The following is a 27,154-nucleotide window of genomic DNA, read 5'->3' on the forward strand; positions in this document are numbered from 1 at the left end:
GCTGGGGTGCCTGGGTGCACAGTTAGTTGAGTGTCTGACTTCAGCTGATGTCATGATCTCAGGGTAGCGGATCCGGCTGGCATTGTGCTCCCCACTCAACAGGGAGTCTATCCCTCTCCCTCTGCCCCTCCCCCACTCATGTGTTCTCTCTCTTACTTTTAAAAAAAAAGCTTTTTTAAGTTATAATGGAAAGTCTTAGGATTTATTCTCTCTTTTTTTTAAATTTTTATTTATGATAGAGAGAGAGAGAGAGGCAGAGACACAGGCAGAGGGAGAAGCAGGCTCCATGCACCGGGAGCCCGACATGGGATTCGATCCCAGGTCTCCAGGTTCGCACCCTGGGCCAAAGGCAGGCGCCAAACCGCTGCGCCACCCAGGGATCCCAGGATTTATTCTCTTAACAACTTCCATATATTTCATACAGCGATGGTAACTATAGTCGTCATGTTGTACATTTCATCTCCAGTACTTACCTATTTTATAATTAGAAGTTTGTACCTTTTGACCACTTTCCTCCAATTCCCTCTCCTCCTACCTTCCCATGGCTCCCTCAGGTAACCACAAATCTGATCTTTTTCTATGAGTTTATTGTGTTTGCTTTTAGATCCACATATAAGTGAGATCTTATAGTACTTGTCTTTGTCTGACTTACACAGCATAATGCCCTCAATGTTTGTCCATGTTGTCACACTTGGCAAAATTACTTTTTATTCCATTTTATACACGCACACACACACACACACACACACAATAACTTTATCTGTTCACTCATCCATGGACACTTAAGATTGTTTCTGTGTCTTGGCTATTATAAATAATGCTGCTGTGCACATGGTGGTGCAGATATCTTTTTGAGTTAGTCTTTTCATTTCCATTGGATATATTCCCAGAAGTGAAATTGCTGGATCAAGTGGTAGTTCTATTTTTAATTTTTTGTGGATCCTCCATACTGTTTTCCCTAGTGGCTATGGCAATTGACAGTCCCACCAAGAGTGCACAAGAATCCCTTTTCTCCACTTTGACACCAGCATTTGTTATCTCTTCTTTCTGATGGTCATTGTGTGAGATGTGTGTGATGATAGCTCATTGTGATTTTGATTTGTATTTCCCTAATGACATAATGAGGTTGAGCATCTTTTGATGAACCTGTTGGCCTTTCATGTATCTTATTTGGAAAAATATCTATTCAGATTCTTTGCCTATTTTTTATTTGGACTATTGGGGAGGATTGCTATTGAGTTGTATGTGTTTTTAATATATTTTGGATATTAACCCTTTATCAAATATATGGTCTGCAAATATTTTTCCCATTCCATAGGTTTTCTTTTTCATTTTGTTGATTGTTTCTTTTGCTGTGCATAAGTTTTTTTTGGTTTGATATAGTCTTGTTTATGTTTTATTTCATTGCTTTTGCTTTAGGTGTCATATCAAAAAAAACATTGCTAAGACCTATGTGAAGGAGCTCTTTTCTGGTATTTTCTTTTAGGAGTTTCATGGTTTCATGTATATGTAAGTCTTTAATCTATTGCAAGGTACATCTTGTGAATGGTTTAAGATAGGAAGCTAGTGAGTGAAATAAGTCCATCAGAAAAGGACAAACATTATATAGTCTCATTCATTTGGGGAATATAAAAATTAGTGAAAGGGAATAAAGGGAAAGGAGTGAAAATATCAGTGAGGGTGACAAAACATGAGAGACACCTAACTCTGGGAAATGAACAGGGGTAGTGGAAGGGGGCGGGAGGTTAGGGTGACTTGGTGATGGGCACTGAGAGGGGCACTTGGTGGGATGAGCACTGGGTGTTATGCTATATGTTGGCAAATTGAACTCCAATAAAAAAAAAGATAGGGAGCTAGTATCATTCTTTTATATGTGAATATTGAATTTTCCCAGCACTATTTATCAAAGAGATTGTCATTTCTCCATTGAGTAGTCTTGGCGCCTTTGTCAAGTATTAGTTGACCATATATACTTGGGTTTATTTCTTGGGCTTATTCCGTTCCATTGGCCTGCTTTTATGCCAGTACCATTCTGTTTTGATTACTATAGCTTTACAGTATAACTTTATTTTTTTTTAAAGATTTTATTTATTTATTCATGACAGAGAGAGAGAGAGAGAGGCCGAGGGAGAAGCAGGCTCCATGCAGGGAGCCTGACATGGGACTCGATCCCGGGTCTCCAGGATCACACCCCAGGCTGAAGGTGGCGCTAACCCGCTGGGACACCAGGGCTGCCCTACAGTATAACTTTAAATCAGGAAATATGATACCTCGGGACACCTGGGTGTCTCAGCGGTTGAGCATCTGCCTTCGGCTCAGGACGTGATCCCATGGTCCCTGGATCGAGTCCCACATTGGGCTCCCTGCATGGAGCCTGCTTCTCCCTCTGCTTATGTCTCTGCCTGCCTCTCTCTCTCTCATGAATAAATAAATAAAATCTTAAAAAAAAAAAAAAGGAAATATGATACCTCTGGCTTTGTTCTTTCTTAGAATTGCTTTGGATATTTAGGGTCTTTTGTGGGTCCGTGAAAGTTTTAGGATTGTTCTACTTCTGTAGAAAATGCCATTGGAAACTTGATGGGGCTTATATTGAGTCTATAGATGGATTTTGGTAGTATTATCTTAATAATTTTAATAACATTTTAATAGTTTAATAGGATTTTCTCACTGACTACCACTTCTATATAATTTCTAATCCTGAGAGTATTCTTTGTTTCTTAAGATTGAGTATTCCTTTTTTTAAATAATAAGTTAAATTTTTTTGATTATAAGAGAAAATATATGCACAATATGGGACATTAAGAAAATAGAAGTAGAAAAAAACTAAAACTTAACATTAGTATTTGCAAAGATAAGTAGAGGTAAAAGTAAAAATTGGAATTATATGAAGTACACATTTTATATCTTTTATAAAATAAAATTAATGTATCTTAGACATTGTATCTTTTAAAAATAGTACTTACTCTCATAATCACTTTTTTAAAAAATATTTTTTTTATTTATTTGATAGAGCACAGGCAGGGGTGCAAGAAGCAGAGGGAAGGGGAGAAGCAGGCTCCCCACTGAGTAGAGAGCCTGACATGGGGCTCAATTCCAGGACCCTGGGATTGTGACCTGACCCAAAGACGACTGTATAGATATGGCTTTTTTGTATCAGAAGCATCCATGTTAATTTCTGAGTACAGAATGGACTGTCTTAACCAACTGAGCCACCCAGGCACCCCATAATCACTTCTTTATTTAGGTTCTTTGGATCAGGGTTTCTGATTTATGGGTATTTCAGATAAAATGAAGACAATGTTTAATCATTCTAGTAAGCCGGTAGAGCATGAAATCAAGTCTTAGGAAATGGGATAGAGAAAATATGGAGGGACTGACAATCTTAATGTGTTTCCTTCTCAATACAAGGAAAAAACAAAGGAAAAGTGTCATTGACTATGTTTTGCATAGAGGAGAGGTGATGTTTTACATAATATGGATAATTAAGATGATAAAGATATGACTGTCACAGCTTTGTGAATGCTGAAGGTGAAGTTATTATCAGATAATTCAAGCTATTTTTCCTCAGTGATACTGTAAGGTGAGAATAACTCTCCATCAAGGAGAGTAGGTTTCACTGTGACTATGGGAAATAGAATTTTAGCTTCAGATATAGATATGGCTTTTTTGTATCAGAAGCATCCATGTTAATTTCTGAGTACAGAATGGACTAGGTATATTGAATTAGGAGTTTTTTAGTTTAGGGGATCCCTGAGTGGCTCAGTGGTTTAGCGCCTGCCTTTGGCCCAGGGCGTGATCCTAGAGTCCCAGGATCGAGTCCCGCATCTGGCTCCCTGCATGGAGCCTGCTTCTCCCTCTCCCTGTGTCTCTGCCTCTCTCTCTGTGTCTCTCATGAATAAATAAATAAAATCTTGTCAAAAAAAAAAAAAAGGAGTTTTTTTGTTTAAAGAAATGCCATTTGGCGCACCTGGCTGGCTCAGTCTGTGGAGCATGGGACTCATCATCTCAGGGTTGTGAGTTCAAGTCCCATGTTGGGTGTAGATATTATAAATAAATAAACTTTAGAAAATAAGTAAAGAAAGAAATGTCATTTTTTTCCTTCCTCAGATATTACTTGTACAACCTGATGTTCCAGACTTGGAGGACCTATGTGTATCAGCAGCAGGAGATGAGGAACAAGTACATTAGAGCTGAGAATCATGGTAAGAAAAGGAAGTACAAAAAAAAAAAAAAAGAAAAGAAAAGGGAGTACATGTCTAAAGAAAATGCCTTCATTTATTTGATTTTCTTTTATGAAGACTTAACTTTTTGAGAGCAATTTTAGTTCATAGCACAAAATTGAGGGGAAAAGACACTGATTACCCATATATACCTCTTCCCCCCCCCCCCATGCATATTCTCTCCCACTATCAGCATCACTCACATCTGTTACAGTGAACCCACATCGACACATCAGAATCTCTCAAAATCCATAGTTTACACTAGGGTTCACTTTTAGTGTTGTACCTTCTGTGGACATTTATCCATCATTATGGTATCATACAGAGTGTTTTAAGTGCACTAAAAATATTCTGTGCTCTACCTATTTAGCTCATCTCCTCCTCCCAGCAACTTTTTTTGGGGTAAAGATTGATTGATTATTGATTGATTTTAGAGACAGCACAAGTGTACACAAATGGGAGGGACAAAGGAAGAGGGAGAGAGAATTTCAAGCAGGCTCCACACAGAGCATAGAGCCCGATGCAAGGCTCAGTCCCATGACCCTGAGAGCATGACCTGAGCCGAAACCAAGAGTCAGACATTCAACTGACTGCACCACCTGGGCCCCTATCCACTCCACCCCCAACAACTTTTTACTGTCTTCATAGTTTTGCCTTTTCCAGAGTGTCATATAGTTGAAATCATATGGTATATAGCCATTTCAGTTTGGCTTCTTTTACTTAGTAATGTGCACTTAAGTTTCCTCCATATCAAAAAAAAAAAGTTTCCTCCATATCTTTTGTTGTTTGATAGCTCTTTTTAGTGCTGAATAAATATTCCATTGTCTGGATGTACCACAGTTTATCCATTTTGAAGAAGGACATCTTGGTTGCTTCCAATTTTTGGCAGTTATGATTAAAACTGCTGTAAATTTCCATGTGCAAGTTTTTGTATGGACATAAGTTTTCAGGAACTTTGGATAAATACCAAGGATTGCAGTTGCTGGATCATATGGTAAGAATATGTTTAGTTCTGTGAGAAACTGCCAAACTGTCTTCCAGAGTGGCTATGCTATTTTGCATTCCCACTAGCAATGAATGAGAATGTCTGTTCCACATGCTCACCAGCATTTGGTGTTGTCAGTGTTCTGGATTTTGGCCATTCTAATAGGTATGTAGTGGTATCTTGTTTAATATGTATTCTTTGATAGCATATGACATGGAGCATCTTTTCATATACTTACTTGCCATCTGAATATTTTTGCTAAGGTGTCTTTTGCCCATTTTTAAAATTGGATTTTTTTTGTTGAGTTTTAAGAGTTCTTTTTATATTTTGGATAATAATTTTTTTTTTTATCAAATGTGTCTTTTGCACATATTTTCTCCCAGTCTGTGGCTTGTCTTCTCATTCTCTTTTATATTGTCTTTTGCAAAGCAAAAGTTTTTTCATTTTAATAAAGTCCAGCCCATCACATTTTTCTTTAATGGATCATGTTTTTGTTGTTATGTCATACCCAAAGTCATCTGAGTTTTCTCCTATGTTATTGTCTAGAAGTTTTATAGTTTTATGTTTTACATTTAGGTCAATAGTCCATTTTGAGTTAATTTTTATGAAGAATGTAAGATCTCTATCTAGATTTTTTTTTTTTTTTTGCATGCCTAAATCCAGTTGTTCCTGCACTATTTGTTGAAAAGACTGTTTTTGCTTCATTGCATTTACCCCTGCTCCTTTGTCAAAGAGAAATTGGCTATATTACATGGGTCTGTTTCTGGGCTCTCTCTTCTGTTCCATTGATCTATTTGTCAGTTCTTTTCACCAGTATCATTTTATTTTGATGTCTGTAGTTTTTTAGTAAGTCTTGAAGTCATTCCTTCAATCTTGTTCTTTTTTAATATTATGTTGGCTATACTATGTCTTTAGTCTCTCTGTATAAACTTTAGAATCAGTTTGTTGATATCCACAAAATAATTTGCTGGGATTTTGTTTAGGATTGCATTGAATCTAGAGATCGAGTTGGGAAGAGTTACATCTTAATAATATTGGGTCTTCCTATCCATGAAAATGGAATATCCCTCCATTTATTCAGTTCTTTGATTTTGTTATCAGAGTTTTACAGTTTTCCTCATATTGACATTTTATATATTTTGTTAGATTTATACATGAGAATTTCATTTTTGGGGGTGGCTAATGTAAATGGCATTGTGCTTTCAATTCCAAATTCCATTTGTTCATTGCTATTATATAGGAAAGCAATGAACTTTTGTGTATTAGCTTTGCAGCTCTCAACTTTGCTCTGGATTGTTTATTAGTTCTATGAATTTTTTTGTTTTGTCAATTCTTTTGGGTTCTTTGCCCAGACAGGTGTGTCACCTGTGCACAAAGACAGTTTTACTTCTTTCTTCCCAATCTTTATACCTTTTATTGCTTTTTCTTGTCTTGTTGCATTAGCTAGAACTTCTAGTATGATGTTGAAAAGGAGTAATTGAGGGTGCCTGGGTGGTGCAGTCCATTAGGTGTCCAACTTTTGGTTTTGGCTCAGATCTGATCTCCGGGTTGGTTGTGAGATTGAGCCCTGTGTTAGGTTCTGTGCTCAGCATGGAGTCTGCTTAGATTTTTCTCTCCCTTTCCATCTGCTGCTCCTCCTGCCCCCCGGCTTGTGCTCGCACTCTCTCTCTCTCTCTCAAATAAGTAAAAATAAATCTTTTAAGAGAAGAAAAGGAGTAGTTGAAGGGGTCATTTCTTTTTTGTACCTGATGTTAGTAGGAAAATTTTGAGTTTCTCACCATTAAGCATGATACAGACTTTTGGTAGATATTCTTTATCAAGTTGAGGAAGACCCCTCTCTTTTTCCTAGTTCACTGAGAGTCCACATTTACTTTTTCAGAAGCTCTTGGGGAAGACATTACATTACAGAGAGAGAAAATAACTCCAGGTCAAAGGGAACATTTTTCTGATCCCCTTTCCTATTATGCAAAATGTTTATCTCTGCACAAGAACTATACAGTCATATATTTATAGTTTTCTCCATATGGCATGGTTTAGGCACCCACAACTCATTTAAGCATGAGTTCTCTGAACCAGCTATTCTTGCCCTCCCATAGCACCCAGAGCTGTTGTCTCTCTATCTGTCAAGAGTCAAGTTGCAGGACTCACTTCTGGTCATCATTGTCCAGGTTGTTCCTTAGTGATCTAGTGGCCAGTTTAGCCCTGGTCAGTATTTGGTTCCTCTGTGAGTTGAGTCCAGAAACCCATGTTGGGAGTCTAAGAGAAAATAGCACCAAGTTTCCAAATGATCACGCAGCCTGTATTAGCAGCTGCCTCATACTCATTTCACATGCATGTCCTGCAGGCATCTCAAACTCAGCCAGTTATAAATACAGCTTGTCAGATGCCTCATATTTAGACCTGCTTTTTCTCCTATTTTTCCTAGCTGACTGAGAAACCTTACTGAGACATGGCCTATCCATTTCTCATGCCTCACATTATTCAGTTATCTCTGTTTATAATATGGCTCTCTGATGTGTCACTTGCATTCATCCTTTCTTTTTTTTTTTTTAAGATTTCATTTATTTATTCATGAGAGAAACAGAGGCAGAGACACAGGCAGAGGGAGAAGCAGGCTCCATGCATGGAGCCCGACGTGGGACTTGATTCCAGGTCTCCAGGATCATGCCCTGGGCTGAAGGTGGCGCTAAACTGCTGAGCCACCTGGCCTGCCTGCACTCATCCTTTCTTTGTCACTGCCCAACTAATTCTTATCTTTCCCCCAAAGTTTTGTAAGTTCCTCTTCTTTCATCTCCCTGCATTTATTTTCTCCCCCTTCTCCTTATCCACATGGCTATACTAGTGGTAAGACATAGGATCGTGTCACTCCTGCACATAAAGATTCGTTTGGCTCCTCTTTGCTAATAAAGTCAACACTCCTTCGGATAGCATACAAGGTATTCACCTATTCTCTTCTGTCCCTTCCATACACCCTACACTCTATACCCTTGCCACACTGAATGTGCACTTCCATATCTTTCCATGTTTGTCCCTGCAGTTCCTCACATTTTAAATATCCTCTTCCCCATGTATTGTTTTCTTCTGTCCCCCAGCACTGTGAGTTTTTACTTCCCTTGTCTGTTTGCCCAAAATGTAAGAAGCAGTTTCTGAGGCCTCTTAGTTATAGCACTGGATGCATTTTTTCAGTATTTAGCTGGCAAGTTGCTTATGTTTTGTTGTTTCCTTTATAATTTACACAAAATGTCACTCTTTTTGGTGTATAGTGTTTTTTTTTTTTTTTAAGATTTTTATTTATTCATGAGAGACACAGAGAGACAGGCAGAGACATAGGCAGAGGGAGAAGCAGGCTCCTTGAGGGGAGCTTGATGGGACTCCATCCTGAGATTCTGGGACCACGCCCTGAGCTAAAGGCAGACACTTAACCTGTGCACAAAGGTAACTGAGTCCCTTAGTGTATAGTTCTTTGAATTTTGAGGAATGTGTAGTTGTGTAACCACCACCACAATCAAGAAACAGAAAGTTCCATCACTCCTGATAGACTCCCTTGTGCTAACCCTCTATAGCGCCTTCCCTCTATACCAGATTCCTAGCAACCACTGATCAGTTCTTTGTCACCATTGACTTTGCTTTTCTAGAATGCAATATAAAGGGAAGCATACAGTAGGTAGCATTTTGACACTGCCTTCTTTAGCATAATGCATTTGAGATTCATCCAAGTTATTGCATGTATCGGTAGTTCATTCCTTTATATTGCTGAGTAATATCCTGTATACTCCATAGCAGAAATGCATGAAAGTTTATTTGCCATTCACTAATTGAAGAACATCTGAGTTGTTTCCAGTTTTAGAAAACAGTTATAAATAATAAATCATAAACCTTTGTGTATAGTTTTCCATGTGAATACTTTTCTTGGGTAGATTAGGCATAATTATCTAGTATGATTAGGTGTAGGATTGCTGGGATCTTACAGTAGGTGTATATTTAACTTTATAAGAAATTGCAAACTTTCTCAAAGTGGCTGTACCATTTTGCATTCTTACCAGCAGTTTATGAGAATTCTACTTGTTTTGCATCTTATCAGCACTTGTTATTGCCATTTAAAATAAAATTTTAATGGAGTACCTGGGTGGCTTAGTCAGTTAAGCATCTGCCTTTGACCTGGGTCATGATTCCAGGGTTCTGGGATCCAGCCCAGCACCAGCATCAGGCTCTCTGCTCAGCAGGGGGTCTGCTTCTCCCTCTCCCACTTCCCTGCTTGTGTGCATGGGCTTGCTCTCCTGTGTGCTCTCTCTCTGTCAAATAAATAAATAAAATATTAAAAAAATAAAATTTTGACTATACAGATAGGTGCATGCTATTTCATTAAGGTTTTAATTTGTATTTATGTAATGATTAATGATTTTGAATATCTTTTTCTATGGTTACTTATTATTTCTCTTTTTGGTGAAGAGTCTATTCACGATCTTTTGTCCTTTTAAATTGATTGTGTTCTTGTTGAGGATTTTTTTTTTAAGATCTTTTTTTTAAGATTTTTATTTATTTATTCATGATAGACATAGAGAGAGAGAGAGAGAGAGAGGCAGAGACACTGACAGAGGGAAAAGCAGGCTCCATGCCAGGAGCCTGATGTGAGACTCGATCCTGGGACTCCAGGATCACGCCCTGGGCCAAAGGCAGGTGCTAAACCGCTGAGCCACCCAGGGATACCCTTTTTTTAAAGATTTTATTTATTTATTCATGAGAGACAGAGAGAGAGAGAGAGGCAGAGACATAGGCAGAGGGAGAAGTAGGCTCCCTGCAGGGAGCCTGATGCGGGACTGGATCCCAGGACCCCAGGTCACGACCTGAGCCAAAGACTCAACCACTGAGCCACCCAGGTGCCCCCTCTTCTTGTTGAGTTATGTTAAAAATATATTCTGGTTATTACAAGTCTTTTGTGAGAAGCATAATTGGCTAATACTTTTCTCCCAGGATATGGCTTGTCTTTTTCATTCTCTCTCTCTCTCTCTCTTTTTTTTTTTTTTAATTTTTATTTATTTATGATAGTCACACAGAGAGAGAGAGAGAGGCAGAGACACAGGCAGAGGGAGAAGCAGGCTCCATGCACCAGGAGCCCGACGTGGGATTCGATCCCGGGTCTTCAGGATCGGGCCCTGGGCCAAAGGCAGGCGCCAAACCACTGCGCCACCCAGGGATCCCCTCTCTCTCTCTTTTTGTCTTTTCATTCTCTTGTCTTTACAGAGCAAAATTTTTTAATTTTTATAAAGTCTAATTTATTAATTTTTTTGTCTTATGGATCCTGTTTTTGATACTATGTCTAGGAATTCCACCTACTTCGAAGTCGCGAAGATTTTCTCCTGTTTTCTTCTTCTTTTTTTTTTTCTCCTGTTTTTTTCTAAAAGTTCTGTGGTTTTACATATGGATTCTGCAACCTTGCTAAGTTTATTAGTTATAGGAGGTTTTGTTGTAAATTCCATGGGATTTTCTAAGCAGATAGTTAAGTCGTATGTAAACAGAGACAGTTTTATGTCTTCCTTTCCAAATTATTTTTATTGCACTGGCAGAGCGTCCAGGAAAATAATGGAATAGGAGTGATCCCAGTGAACATCCCCACCTTGTTCCTGAACTTAAGGGAAAAACATCCAGTGTTTAATCATAAAATATGATGTTAGCTGTAGGTTTTTTGTAGATGTCCTTTGTTGGTTAAGGAAATTCTCTTCCTAGTTTTCTGAGCATTTTTATCAATAAGATGCATTAAATTTTGTCAAATGATTTTTTGTATCTAGTGAGGTAATTCACCGCTTTTCATTTTTAGTGCATTACTATGGTGAAGCAGCAATTTTCAAATTTTGAACCAGCCTTACATTCCTCATGTTGATGCCATTCTTTATATATTGCTAGGTTCAATTTGCTAAATTTTTTTGTTGAGGATTTTTACATCTGTGTTCATGAGGATATAGGCCTGTACTTTTCTTTTGTTATAAATGTCTTTGGTTTTGGTTCGGGATAATACTGACTTCATAGAATGAGTTGGGGATTATTTTATTGTCTTCTATTTTCTAAAAGGGATTTGTAAAATTTGTATTATTTCTTCCTGAAATATTTGGTAAAATTCTTCAGTAAACTCTTCTGAGCCTGAAGTTTTCTTTGTTAGAGAGGTTTGAACTTTGAATTCAAGTTTTTGAGTAGATGTTAGACTATTTAGGTTACCTGTTCCTTCTTGAATGGGTTTGGTAATTTGTTTTTCAAGGAATTGGTCCATTTTAAATATGTTGTTGAATTTCTGGTATAGAATCATTTGAAGTATTCCGTTATTATAATGTTAATGTCTGCAGGGAATGTAGTGATAGCTCCTTTTTCATTTCTAATATTGATCATTTATTTTTAGCCTTTTATGTTTGGTAAGTGTGGTTAGAGCTTTATCAGTTTTATCCACCTTTTCAAATAACGAGCCTTTGTATTCATTTTCTGTTGTTTTTCTGTTTTCAAGTTCCTTGATTTCTGTTCCTGTTTTTACATTATCTCACTTCTGCAAGGTTTGGTTTTAATTTGCTTTTTCCTTTTTAGTTTCTTAAGATGCAAACTGAGATTATTGATTTGAGGCCTTTCCTTTATTTCAACACAAGCATTTACTGTAATAAAGTTAGTTATCTTTAAGCATGAGTTTAACTGCACCCCACAGATTTTAATATTTGCAATTCTGTTTTCATTCAGTAGGAAATGTTTTCTAATTTCCGTTAAGACTTCCTTTTTGACCCACAGATTATCTAGAAGTGTGTTTAGTCCCATATTGGGGACTTTCTAATACCTTTCTATATTTATAGAAATAGTTCAAAATATCCTTACTGATTTTCTAGTTTACCCCATTATAATGAAAAAACAGACTTAGTGTGATTTCAGTTCTGTTGGTTCAGATTTATTTTTGTTTGTTTCAGAACATTTATCTTGTGAATATTCCATATTTGAGAAATGCACATTCTGCTATCTTATATTACTTGCAGTTATAATAAATATAGCTATATTATGAAATAGAACGAAAAGTCACTTGAATTCTTCAGATAAAATTAGTTGTTTTTGGAGGCACCTGGGTGGCACAGTTGGTTAAGTGTCTGACTCTTGGTTCAGGTTGTGATCTCAGGGTCACGAGATAGCAGAGTCTGCTTAAGACTCTGTGCTCTACCCCCATGCTTGTGGGTGTGTACATGTGCAGCTGCTCTCTCTCTCTCTCTAAAATAAATAGATAAATCTATTTATTCATGAGAGATACACACGGGGGCAGGGGGCAGAGAGAGAGCGCGGGGCTGGGGTGGGCAGAGACACAGGTAGAGGGAGAAGCAGGTTCCTCCCAGGGAGCCCAATGTGGGACTCAATACTAGATCCTGGGATCATGCCCTGAGCTGAAGGCAGATGCTCAACCGCTGAGCCACCCAAGCGTCCCTAAATAAATCTTTAAAAAAAAAATTGTTTCTGATGTATGACAGTTGTCTCAGGCCATGCCCATAGACCTCAGGGGGTGTCTGTTCACTCTTGTACTGTTTTTATTTTATTTTGTTTTATTTTAATTCAGTTAATTAACATATAGTGTATTATAAGTTTCAGAGATAGAGTTCAGGTTGTATCAGTTGTAAAGAACACCCAGTGCTCATCACAACACTTGCCCTCCTTAATGCCCATCACCCAGTTACCTCGTCCCCCAACCCCTTCTCCCCTCTAGCAACCTTCAGTTTGTTTCCTATGGTTAAGAGCTTGGGCTCTTTCCACAGTTTGGCTATTGTGGACATTGCTGCTATAATCATTGGGGTGCAGGTGCCCATTTGGATAACTGCATTTGTATCTTTAGGGTAAATATCTAGTAGTACAATTGCTGGGTTGTAGGGTATCTCTATTTTTAACTTTTTAAGGAACCTCCACACTGTTTTCCATTGTAGCTATACCAGCTTGCATTCCCGCCAGCAGAGTAAGAAGGTTCCCCTTTCTCACCAACATTTGTTGTTTCCTGACTTGTTATTTTTTATCCATTCTGACTGGTGTGAGGTGGTATCTCATTGTTTTGATTTGTACTTCCCTGATGGCAAATAATGTGGAGCATTTTATCATGTGTCTGTTAGCCATTTGTATGTCTTCTCTGAAATATCTGTTCAGGTCTTCTGCCCATTTCTTGACTGGATTATTATTAATTTTTTTAGGTGTTGAGTTTGTTAAGTTCTTGATAGATTTTGGATGCTAACCGCTTATCTGATAAAACATTTGCAAATATCTTCTCCCATTCTGTAGGTTGTCTTTTGGTTTTGTTGACTGTTTCCTTAGCTGTGCAGCAACTTTTTATCTTGATGAAGTCCCAATAGTTCGTTTTTGCTTTTGTTTCTCTTGCCTTTGGAGACGTGTCTTGCTAGAAGTTGCTGTGGCTTAGGTCAGAGAGGTCACTGCCTATGTTCTCCTCTAGGATTTTGATGGATTCCTGTCTCACATTTAGTCTTTCATCCATTTTGAGTCTATTTTTGTGTGATAAAAGAAAATAGTCCAATTTCGTTCTTCTGCAGGTCTGTCCAACTTTCCCAACACCATTTGTTGTCTTTTTTTTTTTTTTTTTCCATTGGATATTCTCTCCTGCTTTGTCAAAGATTAGTTGACCATAGCATTGAGGGTTCATTTCTGGATTCTCTCTTCTGTACCATAGATGTATGTGTCTGTTTTTGTGCCAGTACCATACTGTCTTGATGATCACAGCTCTATAATATAATTTGAAGTCTGGAATTATGATGCCACCAGCTTTGGTTTTTTGTTTCTGCACTCCTCTGGCTATTCTGGGTCTTTTCTGGTTCCATACAAATTTAGAATTATTTGTTCCAGCTCTATAAAAAATGTTGATGGTATTTTGACAAGGATTGCATTGAATGTATACATTGCTCTGGGAAGTATAGACAATTTAACAATATTTGTTATTCTAATCCATGAGCATGGACTGTTTTTCCATTTCTTTGTGTCAAGTGTTCTATAGTTTTCAGCCACTCCTGCACTGTTTTTTATTTAACAGTAAAAGTACTTTGAAAGTAAAAGTACTTTCAGGCCTTAGGGAAGTGTGGTTCTCAGATTGTCCAGAATCATGGCAGACACCATTAGTGTAGATTCTTGGGTACCACCCTCAGAAAATAACAGCCTGCTTTTATTAGAGACACTTTTCATCAGTGATCTCATTTACTCTTGGCAAACACATCCTTAAGGAAGGTGCCATTTTGCAGATGAGAAATTTGTGCGAGGTTACTCAGCTCAGTAACAAACTCGGTATTCAAACCTGGTTTGTCTTAATTCAGGAACCCAAACTCTGAACCACAGCAGGTTGCCCAAGCGGCCTGAGGAAGCTGCATGTTAAGTTCTCCATATTTTGATTTGTTAATTGCTCTGAAATATAAATATAGCTCTCCTCCTACTGATCACATCTTGGAGAATGTCCTGAAAATGGTTGACATAATTTTGTTTTCTCCTTTGTATTCTAAAAAGAACAGAAATTTATTTCATTAGTGATGACTTTCATAACAAAAAATGGAATTTACTGCAAAGGGAGATCTGTGGACCTTTGTAGTTCCTATATCTAGTAAATAGTAAAGTCTCTTTTCTCCAGGATCAATATTGGTCCTTTTCATTCTGTTTTCCAAGTAGATCTAGATAGTATTCTTCTTCTTTCTCTTATTCTACTTTAGAATTATTGTTTCGGGATCCCTGGGTGGTGCAGCAGTTTGGCGCCTGCCTTTGGCCCAGGGCGTGATCTTGGAGACCCAGGATCGAATCCCACGTCGGGCTCCCAGTGCATGGAGCCTGCTTCTCCCTCTGCCTGTGTCTCTGCCTCTCTCTCTCTCTGTGTGACTATCATAAATAAATAAAAATAAAAAAAAGAATTATTGTTTCAAACAGCAAGTTTATGACATGATTTATTCTTCTGTAACTTTATACTGTGGAAAATTTTAAATTGACAAAATTGAAAGATGGAGTAATGAATCTCCATGTACCTGTCACCCAGCTGCAATACTTACTAGCTCAGACCAGGCTCACTTCTCTGCTTTTTGTTAATCAAATCATTTTATCTGTAAAAATTATAGAACATATCTCTAAAAATAAGGGCTTTAAAACAAAGGATTTCTTAATAGTGCAGTATATTGATTTCCCTGTAAGTGTATTTTGTAAATGCCATCACTTAAATATCCATTCTTCACATGTATCTGCATCCTTATTTTTTTTGTAGAGCTTCACAACTTTTCCACCAGGGGGCACTTGAAGGCTGGAAGAATTTAGATATTCAAAAGGAGGGATGATTACAGAGAGCCCATGAGCTTTTATCATAACCCAGAGTAATCTCTCTCTTCCAACTCCTTTTTGAAAATCTTTTTGGTGCATCTAGATGCAAAGCAAAAGATGCGGCAGGCCTGGAAGTCCTGGCTGATCTACGTGGTTTTTCGTAGAACCAAACTTCAGATGCAGACCACCGCCCTGGAGTTTAGGCAGCAGAGTATTTTATGGTGAGTGTGCTCTTTTGCTCTGCAGATCAGCAGTCATCATTTTACCTCAGCCTTGTTTTACAAAACATGAAAACCCACCTTGAGAGCAGTGTTTCAGGGATGCCTGGTTGGCTCAGCGGTTGGGCAGCTGCCTTTGGCTCAGGTCGTGATCCCAGGATCTGGGATTGAGTCCCTCATCGGGCTCCTGCAAGGAGCCTGCTTCTCTCTCTGCCTGTGTCTCTGCCTCTGTGTGTGTGTGTGTGTGTGTGTGTGTGTGTGTGTGTGTCTCATGAGTAAATACATAAATCTTTAAAAAAAAAGCAATGTTTCAAACATAATTGATGCTTAATAAATAGTGATTGACAGCTTTTTCAGCTATACGATCAAGTTTTCACACAATCAGAAGTAACACTAATTGAGTACTTACTGTGTTCCAAACCCGTGTTAAGCTTGTGTGTGTTAATTTTATAATGTAAGGTCTCATTTAATCATCACTGTTTTTGTAAAGATGAAGATACACATAGAATCTCAGAAAGGTTGAGTAACTTGTCCGAGCTCAGATGAGTTGTAACTAGCAAAAAAGGGCTCATCTACTCACCTTTCTGATGCCAAAGCCTATGTTCTTAACTGCCCCACACTGCATTTCATCAGCACTGTCCACACTTTGGAGGGACAGGAGTTAGATGACTTTGAAAGCCAGACATATATAACAGTGAGTTACTTTTTATAATGGGACTGATCCCACTGTATCTTCTCTATGGTGGTCCTTTGGCATCCTGAGTGGAACATATTAAAAGCTCAAAAGAGCTGGGCCCTCTATGTAGCATGGATTAGGGCAGAGGCTTTGCAGTTAGACTGACCTGAACTCAAATCCATGTTTCGACGTGTATTGTTGGGTCCTTTCCCTCTCCACATTTCTCCTTCCTCATGTGTGAGACAGGCATACTGTTAAGTGTCTTTCAGGGTTGTTATGGGAAATAAATATGGTAATTGCTAAAGTATTTAGCACAGTGTCTTCAGAACATCAGTACATATAAAAATTCTTTATTTTATTATTATTTTTTTTTATTTTTTTTTAAATTTTTTTATTTATTTATGATAGTCACACAGAGAGAGAGAGAGAGAGACAGAGACACAGGCAGAGGGAGAAGCAGGCTCCATGCACCGGGAGCCCGATGTGGGATTCGATCTAGGGTCTCCCGGATCACGCCCTGGGCCAAAGGCAGGCGCCAAACCGCTGCGCCACCCAGGGATCCCTATTTTATTATTTTTTAAATATTTAATTTATTCATGAGAGATGCAGAGAAAGAGTCAGAGACATAGGTAGAGGGAGAAGCAGGCTCCCTCCGGGGAGCCTGATGTGGGACTTAATCCTGGAACTCCAGGATCAAGCCCTGAGCCGAAGGCAGACACTCAACCACTGAGCCATCCAGGCATCCCTTATTTTTAATTTTAAATAACTTAAAGAAGTTATTTTAAATAACTTAAATAAGTTTTAAGTAACTTAAATTATTTTATTTTATTTATTTATTTTTTTTTTACTTAAATTATTTTAAATAAGTTCTTTAAGTTATTTAAAATTTACTTGGCAAATATTTTTTTAAAAGATTTTTATTTATTTGGGGGCATTAGCGGGAGGTAGGGGCAGAGGGAGAAGCAGACTCACCACTGAGCAAGGAGCTCTATGCAGGGCTACATCTCAGGACTCTGAGATCAAGACCTGAGCCAAAGAGAGATGCTTAACAGACTAAGCCATCCAGATGCCCCTTGACAAATATTTTTAAATGCTTAATAAGTATGGGTTTCTATTAGAGTCAGTGGGGAATATTTTTACATATTTTTATTTATTGAATATATATTTCTTGGGAGCTTAAAATGTTCCTAGTACTATAGTGGGTGCTGGAACTGCATTCAGGGAACTTGTAATTCCCTAAATGCTTAAAAATATAAGTAGTAATGCAAGATAGCTTGCGATTTTGAAGGGAGTGATATAGCTAAGCCTGGCCCAGGTTCGAACAGAGAGATGTTGCTAGGTTAGAATAGCCAGGCAAAGTGAGTGTTTCTGTACAAAGCAGAGCTTGGAAACTCTCATTTCCTCATTACTGTTTTCCAATAGCTAGCTAACTAGAAAATAAGCAGAAAAGAAGCCAAGATCGGAAGTCAAAAAGCCATGTTTTTTACTGATTATTCTGTAAAATCTCCTGATTTTTTAATGTTGTCAGTAATTCATAGATATATTTTTTAAACCTGTGTAGTTCCAAATAGAGCATGTCTATAGTTTCCAAGGCTGCGACCTTAGGAACTATCAGTTTCCAACCCTTAATTGGGTATTTTAGAACTGTTTCTCGATCTTTTTTTTTTTCCAGCAGTGACCAAGATGTCAATCAGGATGGCACAGTGAGGGATAGGGACTTGAGCCAAAGGTCTGAGGCCCAAGCCTTCACTGCCCTTCTCTTTTCTGGGTGGCCTTTTTTGACTGGTTCTATCTTTGATTTGTTCCTTGACAGGCTCTGGTGGAGGCGGTGGAGGCAACAACTGGGACAGGTCTGTGTGGGCCGTGCCCTGCATGCGTCAGCCGTGAAGCACAGGGCCCTGAGCCTCCAGCAGCAGGTGAGCACAGCTGACTGTGGCTTTGGTGTCAAGCCCCACACCCAGAGATGGTGGGGTTGGACTCCCAAGCGGAAGGCTGGCCTTCATGCTGCTGCCTCTGTCCTGGGCCCTCCCTGGGTAGGGGGTGAAGGCAGAAGCAACATGGAAGGCTGGGCTCAGTGGGTAGGGACTGCTATTAGGAATATGCTAAGGTGATTACCAATGATATGTATAGTGTGTCTGCTAATCATGGTGCTGGAAAGGGATTTATGAATTAGTTATAAATATGATTAAAGAAATAGCAGTATATTCTTTATTTCGTCATTACTATTTTCCTACAACAAGCTGGAAAATAATGAGGGCAGAAAAAAACTAAGGCTGTAAAGAAAGCCTGGCTTCTAAATATAATTTTGCTTGTATTAGAGGAAGCCACTAGCTTTTGGTCAGTGATAAAGGCCTAACATCTAACCAAGACTATGCTGTGGTGAAGTTTTCTTATGATCTTTGATAGACTGTGAGTTTCTGTCACTTTTTTGGTCTGCTGGGTACTTCTGGGTTTTCCAAGTAGTTATAGAGAATATAACAGGGAATAGGTCAAAAAGAAGTGTCTCTTACTATACATAGGAGTAAATCTCTTTTTAATCTGACATGTTGAATGGACCATGCAAAATATATGCAGTATTGTGGAAATCACATGCATATAGCATATACAATCATCTGGGTCCGGGGTCTGCAGACTAGCCCACAGGTCATATTTGGCCTGCTATCTGTTATTGCAAATAAAGTTTTTTTGGGATGAAGTTATACCTCTTCATTTATGTATTGTCTAAGAGTGCAGCATTGAGGCTACAAGGACAGAGTTGAGTCGTTTCCATAGAGACTGTGGTGTACAAAGCCTAAAATAGTTATGATCTGACTTTTAAGAAAAAAGTTGCTGACCTCAGAACTCATAAGGTCTTCAGAGACAATAGCAAGGACATTTCTTGACAGTGATAATAACAGTAATAAGAATAACAGCAACAGCAAATAGCATTTATGGTGGTCTAGCTTATGCTAGGAGCTGGACTAAGTGCTTTACGTGCATTATCTCAATTAATTTTCATAATTCTTTTTTTTAAGATTTTATTTATTTATTCATGAGAGATACAGAGAGATAGAGAGGCAGAGACACAGGCAGAGGGAGAAGCAGGCTCCATGCAGGGAGCCTGATGTGGGACTTGATCCCGGGACTCCAGGATCACGCCTTGGGCCAGAGGCAGGTGCTAAACCACTGAACCACCCAGGGATCCCCCCTAATTCTTTTTTTTAAGTTTGTCTTTTTTTTTTTTCTTTTTTTTTTTTTTTTTTTAGTAATCTCTACACCCAATGTGGGGCTCAAACTCATGACCCTGAGATCAAGGGTCCCATGCTCTTCTGCTGAGCCAGCCAGGTGCCCCTTAATTCTTTTTTAAAATCCCATAGTATTATTATTATGGAAACTAAGGAGGTTAAATAACTTGAATGAGAGTCAGACACCTAGCAAAGGTCAGAACCAGGGTTTAAACCCAAGCAGCCTGACAACTACAGAACCTTCTTTTAACCATCCTGCTGCATTGTCCTTAATAGCCTTGTAATCTCAGGAAGGAGAGGGAGCTGACAAATGTGAAAGTGCTATGAACATGGAAACATAACGAGACTGATTTTCTGCTCTTGAGGGACAAGTGTTCTTTCTTTCAGAGAGCTGCTCTGAGGGCCTATAAATGAATTCTGCTGGTACTACTGTTGCTCAGAACACTTCCAGAATTCCCTTTTGACTATTGTCTTGAAAGCTTGGAACAGCAGATTTGATTGAATATTTCTAGTGATAAAAAAAAAGAATATTTCTAGTGATAGTAGGTTTTCATGGTCAGCAGTTGGTTTTAACATCTGAAATAGCCAAGAGTCATTCAGAATCAAATCCAGTGAAAAATATGAGTCATCAAGATCATATTGATATGGACCAAAAGCTGTGTGAGACTCTAAGACCAGATTTTATTGTGTGGATTATAAGCAATAATGCCTCATGTCTGCTAAGTACCATATGGCTTACCAAGAACTTACACATAAGTCATTTCTTTTAACCCTCACAACATCTCTGGACTAGACAGGGCAGACATCATGAATTATGGGAAATGGTTACAAATATATATACTTCAAACATAGAAACACTAAATATAATATGTTTATAAAAACATGAATAAATACCCAAGTACCCACCACCCAGATTTAAAAGGTCTTAGCATTCTCCACTCTTGCCCAGACATTGCTTAGGTGCCCCCTTCCCTCCCTCCTGCCACCAGTCCTCCTCAGAGATGGCCTCTGCAGTGATACAAGGTCATTCTCTCATCTTTTTTACTTGTAAAAATGTTCACATACATACCCACAAAGCAGAAATGTTCTGGTTTTGTGTAGCTATGACATTTGTGAATGGTGTTTCTACTGTATATGGACTTTGCAGCTTGCCTTTTTCATGCAACAGTTTATTTTTGAGGTTTATCCTTGTAGGTGGGTATAGATCTATTAACCTTGTACACTGCTCTTGTCTGAATAAGGCACAGGTTATCTGCTTCAATAGTAGTCAGTACTAATACTAATGATGGATTCTTGATGACTTGTACATTTTTGCAATTACTAACGGTGTTGCAGAGAGCATTTTTAAATATATATCCTTTTTTTAAAAAGATTTTATTTATTTATTCATAGAGAAAGAGAGAGGCAGAGGGAGAAGCAGGCTTCTATGTAGGGAGACCGACGCGGTACTCGATCCTGAGTCCCTAGGATCATGCTCCGGGCCGAAGGCAGCACTAAACCGCCGAGCCACCTGGGCTGCCCTTAAACATATATCCTTGTGCAAGAGTCAGAGATTCTCCAGTTTCATTCTTAGAAGTGACATTGTTGGATCATTGGGTATTCCATCTCTCCATCCTTACTAAGGATTACCAAGTGCTTTCCAGTATTATGCCAGTTTATGTGCTGACATTTCACTTCCCGTTTCTTTCAGCCTCTTCAGTACTTTGCACTGCCAGACTTGGTCCTCTTCACCAAATGGATAGGTGTGGAGTGGTACTTCATTGTTGCTTTAACTTGTATTTCACTGTTGCCTAGAGGAGCCCAGCATCTTTTCAGATGCTTGTTTGCATTTGGGCTTCTGCTTTTTTTTTTTTTTTATTTAAGATTTTTATTTAATTATTCTTGAGAGAGACAGAGAGAGAGACACAGGCAGAGGGAGAAGCAGGCTCCACCCTGGGAGCCCGATATGAGACTCGATCCCAGGTCTCCAGGATCATGCCCCAGGACATGGCAGGTGCTAAACCGCTGAGCCACCCGGGCTGCCCTAGGACTTCTGCTTTTGAGCTTGCTTATGTCCCTCACTCTTTTTTTCTGTTATTTGGCTTTCTTTCTTTTTTTTTTTTTTTTTTAATACTTATTTGTGGACATTGTTGAAGATTCTGCTTCTTCATCTTTTAAGTGTTACATACTTTACAGATGTTTTCTTCCAGTCGATAGCTTGGATTTTGCTTTGCTTATGGAGCCTTTTTTTTCCCCCCATAAAGATGTTATTGATTTCAACTTAGCCTAATTAATTCTTGTATCTCCAGTTTGGTCTTTAATAGGTCTTGGGTTTAATTTTCAAACTGTGTGAAAAAAGTCTTAGTTTGTCACCTTCCATATGGATAATTAATTGCTGCAGCACTGTTTGGTGATTCATCCATTCTTTATCTTTTTTATACTGATTATTAATCTACCTTCATTATAGAGCAAAGTCTCATTTCATCATGGGTCTGTCCCGGGCTCTCCATTCCACTGGTCTGGGGACCCCTGGGTGGCACAGCGGTTTGGCGCCTGCCTTTGGCCCAGGCACGATCCTGGAGACCCCGGATCGAGTCCCACTCCGGGCTCCCGGTGCATGGAGCCTGCTTCTCTCTCTCTCTCTGTGACTATCATAAATAAATTAAAAAAAAAAAAAGAATCCATTCCACTGGTCTGTATTTCTGTCTCTAAGCCAATACCACACTGTTATAATTGTGATTTAATGAAGCAGGTAAGGAAGAGCAGATTCTTCCATCAGACCACACAGGTTTCTGCTTCCATGGCCTATTAGCTTTGTACCTTTGAATGAGTTACTTACCTTCCCTATTCCTTAGAGTTCATATCTGTAAGTAGATTATAATAGTACCTACCTCATAGGGTTGTTGAGGATTAAGTAATATACTTAGAGCATTATTAATGTAATATGTAATATAATATACTTACAACAATGCCTGGCATATGGAAAGCTCAGTAAGCGTGAGCTGTTTATTACTATCCTCACTTTAATGATCTCTCTCTTAAGTCTTTTTTTAAAGTTGTATTTATTTAAGTAACCTCCATATCCATCATGGAACTCAGACTAATGACCCCAAGATCGAGAGTCCCATGCTCCTCTGACTGAGCCCGCCGGCCACCCTTATCTTTTAAGTCTTTATATATGGAAAAAGATAATCTTTTTTATGTTCTTTTTAAAATTGTCTTGGTTGTTCATCTTTACTCTTTATTAATTTTATTTTTTAAAATATTTTATTTATTTATTCATGAGAGACATACAGAGAGAGAGAGAGAGAGGTAGAGGCACAGGCAGAGGGAGAAGCAGGCTCCATGCAGGGAGCTTAATGTGGGACTCTATCTCGGGACTCCAGGATCAGGCCCTGGGCTGAAGGTGGCGCTAGACCGCTGAGCCACCCAGGGACCCCCACTCTTTCTTAATTTTAGTATCAACTTTCAAGTTCCACATCAAAGCCTACTAGGATTTTTATTTATTTATTTTAAAGATGTTATTTATTTATTCATGAGAGACACAGAGAGAGAGAGGCAGAGACATAGACAGAGGGAGAAGCAGGCTTCATGCAGGGAGCCTGATGTGGGATTCGATCCCGGGGCTCCAGGATCATGCCCTGAGCCAAAGGCAGATGCTCAACCGCTGAGCCACATATGCGTCCCCTACTGGGATTTTTAATGCCGACTTTTTACTTTAGATTGGAGGAAATTGTCATGTCTGTGATACTGTGAGTCATCCCATCCATGAATTTGATTGATATATCTTGTGATATCTTGATGAGCATGAAAGAGAGAGAGAGAATGGGAAGAATTAGGTCATGAGGTAACGAGGAGAGCCTAGGGCCTTGCAGGCTATGCCCATAAAAGCTTTACATTCTCATTCCAGTGGAGGTGAGAAGCTGCTGGCTTTCAGTGAGGGTGATATGACCACACTAACTTCTTAATGGAATCCCTCTGGTTCTTTGTGTGCTGCCTTTGGGGAAGAAAGGGAGTATATGTATGTGTGCGTGCGTGTGTATGCACTTATATTTTCAAGAAGATATAATGGAAAAATAAATCCAAAACTAATAAAAAGTGATTACCTATAGTGGGATGGAGGAAACAGTGTGGAAACAAAATGCTTCTGTGAATTTACTTTGTTATACAATTTTAACTTTAGAACCATGTAAATATTCTATATAATTAAACACGCACATACACATAAGTAAATCAAAAAGGAACAAAGCAATTCCCAGAATTTTAAAACATACTGAAACAAACTTAAGTTCATAGCCATGACTACATAGAGAAAAACATTGTTTAAAGTAACTTTATTTTTTTTTTAAGATTTATTTATTTATTTATTCATGAGAGACACAGAGTGTGTGTCAGAGACACAGGCAGAGGGAGAAGCAGGCTCCATGCAGGGAGCCCAACGTGGAACTCGATTCCGGGACTCCAGGATCACACCCTGGGCTGAAGGCGGCGCTAAACTGCTGAGCAACCTGGGCTGTCCTTAGAGTAACTTTAAAATACAGTATTTTGACTGTTAATCCCCAGTGGGATGCATTCTAAGGACTCAGCTGCTAGAAGATTCAAAACCTGCATTCAGTAGTCTTACTGTAAGTGGCAGGTTTAGAATTCTTATGTTGAAACTATTATAGCTACATTGAGAGATAAAGCAAGTTACTATGACAGTGTCGTTAGGAATCATGATCAATGTGAAAGAAAAGATTACAGATATAGAAAATGAAATAAAAGGGATGCCTGGGTGGCTCAGTCAGGTAAGTGTCTCCCTTCAGCCCAGGTCATGATCCTAGGGTCCTGGGATTGAGCCCCTCATTGGGCTTCCTGCTCAGCGGGGGAACCTGCTTCTCCATCTCCCGTTCCCTCTTCCCCCGCTCAAATAATAAATGAATGAATGAATGAATGAATGAATAAATAAATAAATAAATAAATAAATAAATATCTCAAAAAAAAAAAAAGAAAAGCCCTTTAATTTGAGAATGGAAATATAGGGATCCCTGGGTGGCGCAGCGGTTTGGTGCCTGCCTTTGGCCCAGGGCGCGATCCGGGAGACCCGGGATCGAATCCCACATCGGGCTCCCGGTGCATGGAGCCTGCTTCTCCCTCTGCCTGTGTCTCTGCCTCTCTCTCTCTCTCTCTCTCTCTCTCTGTGACTATCATTAATAAAAAAAAATAAAAATAATAAAAAAAAATAAAAAATAAATAAATAAAATTAAAAAAAAAGAGAATGGAAATATAAATATCAATATGGATTTAGGACATTTTTAACCTTAAAAATATATTTCTCATGTTATTTACTGAAAAGTTAGAAGCAGTGAGCAGCAAGAATAGATGGCATTTAGCATTCCCAGTGCCCAAGTTGTGGGCTCTGTTTTTTCCTGGCTAAAAGGAACAGAGGCTTCTTGGCGAAATAGCTGACTCTCTGTCTATAGCAAGATATGCACATCATAGGTCTAGGATATAGTCTGCTGGAGAATGAGGGATTGTGTCAGGAGGACTTGGGAGCCAAAGGATTCTCCTAGACTAACAATAGAACAATTGGGACATCAAGAATAATGACTGCAGTGAATTGAAAACACATCCAATATATAAAAATTCATGCATGTATAATGAGGGTAAGGGAAGGAACTCACTGGTCATGTACTTGGGTTGTTAGAGCATTAACTCAATTTGAAAACTAGTGAAGGCAAAAATCATGCCTTTATCCTGCCTTTCCTGTATAAATTATATCTTTGCAAAATCCAAGGGTTAATGAGAGAGTGGACTTCTTCATAGAATTCTAGTTAGTAGCTGAGGAAGGATTACTAGAATGAGAAAAGTGCTGTTTTGCCACTCCAATGAGAAAATGGACCTAAGGAGCAACCACAGAGTGCTAAGACAGTGGGGGAAATACAATGGAGGGATCAGGCTGGCACAATCTGAAGCCACAGACGGTCTTGACATTGTTAAAAGTGTGGCAGCCAGCTGTGATGTGCCTCATGATGTGAGGTAATGGGATGTCCCAGCACCACTTGAGAAGTGTTCTTTCCTAAAAATTTGAACATGGTTTCAACCAAGCCTAACATGAATCTGTCAGTTCCCAGAAAGTACAAGAATCAGAGGAACAAATCAAAGATAACCTTGAGGAGACATCCGTCAAATCTAAAATGTGGGATAATTTATAGGATAAATGACCTAGTTTCTCAGAAAAAAAAAAAAAAAATGGTGGCATGTAAGAGGAAAACCTGTCCTATAAAAAGGAGAGATTTAAGTGATGTAACCAAAACAAACCAAAAAAGGATCACTCTGGCTTTGGAACCAAACAACGTGAGAGTTCATCCATGCGGTGCACAACAAGCCAATAAAAACTGACATGGGCTTTTGCCTTGAAGAAGATAGGATGTTTATTGGTGTGGTGCCACCCAGGAGAGTAGGGAGCTAATGCTCAAAATCCCTGACTCCCTTATGACTTAACAAGCGGGGGTTTTTAAAGGGTAAAATTCAAGGTAAGGGTCTCAGGGTCTTGGATCATGCTGATTGATTAGGGTTAGGTCAACTATAACATTTCCTTTTCTTTTCTTTCTTTTTCTTTTTCTTTTTTTTTTTTTAAGATTTTATTTATTTGTGAGAGACAAACACAGAGAAGCAGAGGGAGAAGTAGTACTTGATCCCAGGACTCCAGGATCACGGCCTGGGTCGAAGGCAGACTTTCAACCGCTGAGCCACCCAGGTGTCCCAACATTTCCTTTCTTGATCATCTCTCTTCTGGCATCTCCCTGTGTGGTTTCTGTGTGATTGTAGTGAGGTGGTCATTCTGCTTCAGGGATCTGATCGTTCCACTTTAGGGGCCTAGAGCTGTAAAACATTCTTAGCAGATTGCATCAGCAGTGTCATCTCAAGGGTATAAAGGCAAAAGTTCTACATCCTGTGACTGTCACTGAACTGCAAGTTATTATTATTTTTTCATGCAAACACAGCGCATTATGTTTGTTATCTCAGGCAGAACATCATCCCACAGACTTTTTGAGAGGCAAGTTTATGTTTTTCCCTAAGGCACCTTTACAGGTTTTTAAAACATTAAGTAAGGGCTACATGCCTCTGGTCAGAGGCAGTTAGAAGCCATATGTCTAAATTGTGGGGCTGGGGGGGGGGCTTGCATTCCTGGTTTCAGCTGTTGGGTTAGGAATAAATCATAGAAGATCAAGGATGAAAGCAGGGAGAACAGTCAAGAAGCTATTACAATATCTTAAGTGAGATTCTAGACAAGGTTGATAACAAGATGATGTTGGAGTCTGGGTATACATGGAAGGTAGTGCTGACAAGACTTGCTAATAGATAGTTAAGACATGAAGTTTCAGAAAAGAATCCAGAGTGACTCCAGGTTTCTGGCCTCAGTATCTGGAACAGTAGAGTTGCCATTTAGTAAAATGGGGAAGATGGAGGGAGAAGCAGATTTGTCAGAAAAGTTCCATTCTGAGCTCCACATCTTCAGCCCGATATTTTGAAGAACCCCAAGGAATTGCAAAGGAAGCAGTTGGATATAGGGGGAGTAT

At 38.9% G+C, this 27,154-nt stretch overlaps 1 protein-coding gene across 8 annotated transcripts in view; it reads left to right on the forward strand.

The window, feature by feature from the left end:
• SFI1 (SFI1 centrin binding protein) overlaps positions 1 to 27,154 on the forward strand; it is a 99,051-nt gene that overhangs the window by 31,453 nt on the left and 40,444 nt on the right. For 7 of the 8 annotated variants that reach the window (XM_072803307.1, XM_072803308.1, XM_072803306.1 and 4 more), the window contains 3 exons: positions 4,108 to 4,202; positions 15,599 to 15,716; positions 18,203 to 18,305. In XM_072803307.1, the coding sequence (XP_072659408.1) occupies positions 4,108 to 4,202; positions 15,599 to 15,716; positions 18,203 to 18,305 (316 nt within the window). Of the gene's footprint in view, positions 1 to 4,107; positions 4,203 to 15,598; positions 15,717 to 18,202; positions 18,306 to 27,154 lie in introns of those variants that run through there. The other variant, XM_072803313.1, reaches the window with a different exon arrangement.

This window comes from Canis lupus, chromosome 27 (assembly GCF_048164855.1).
Source record: "Canis lupus baileyi chromosome 27, mCanLup2.hap1, whole genome shotgun sequence".
Classification (NCBI taxonomy): domain Eukaryota; kingdom Metazoa; phylum Chordata; class Mammalia; order Carnivora; family Canidae; genus Canis; species Canis lupus.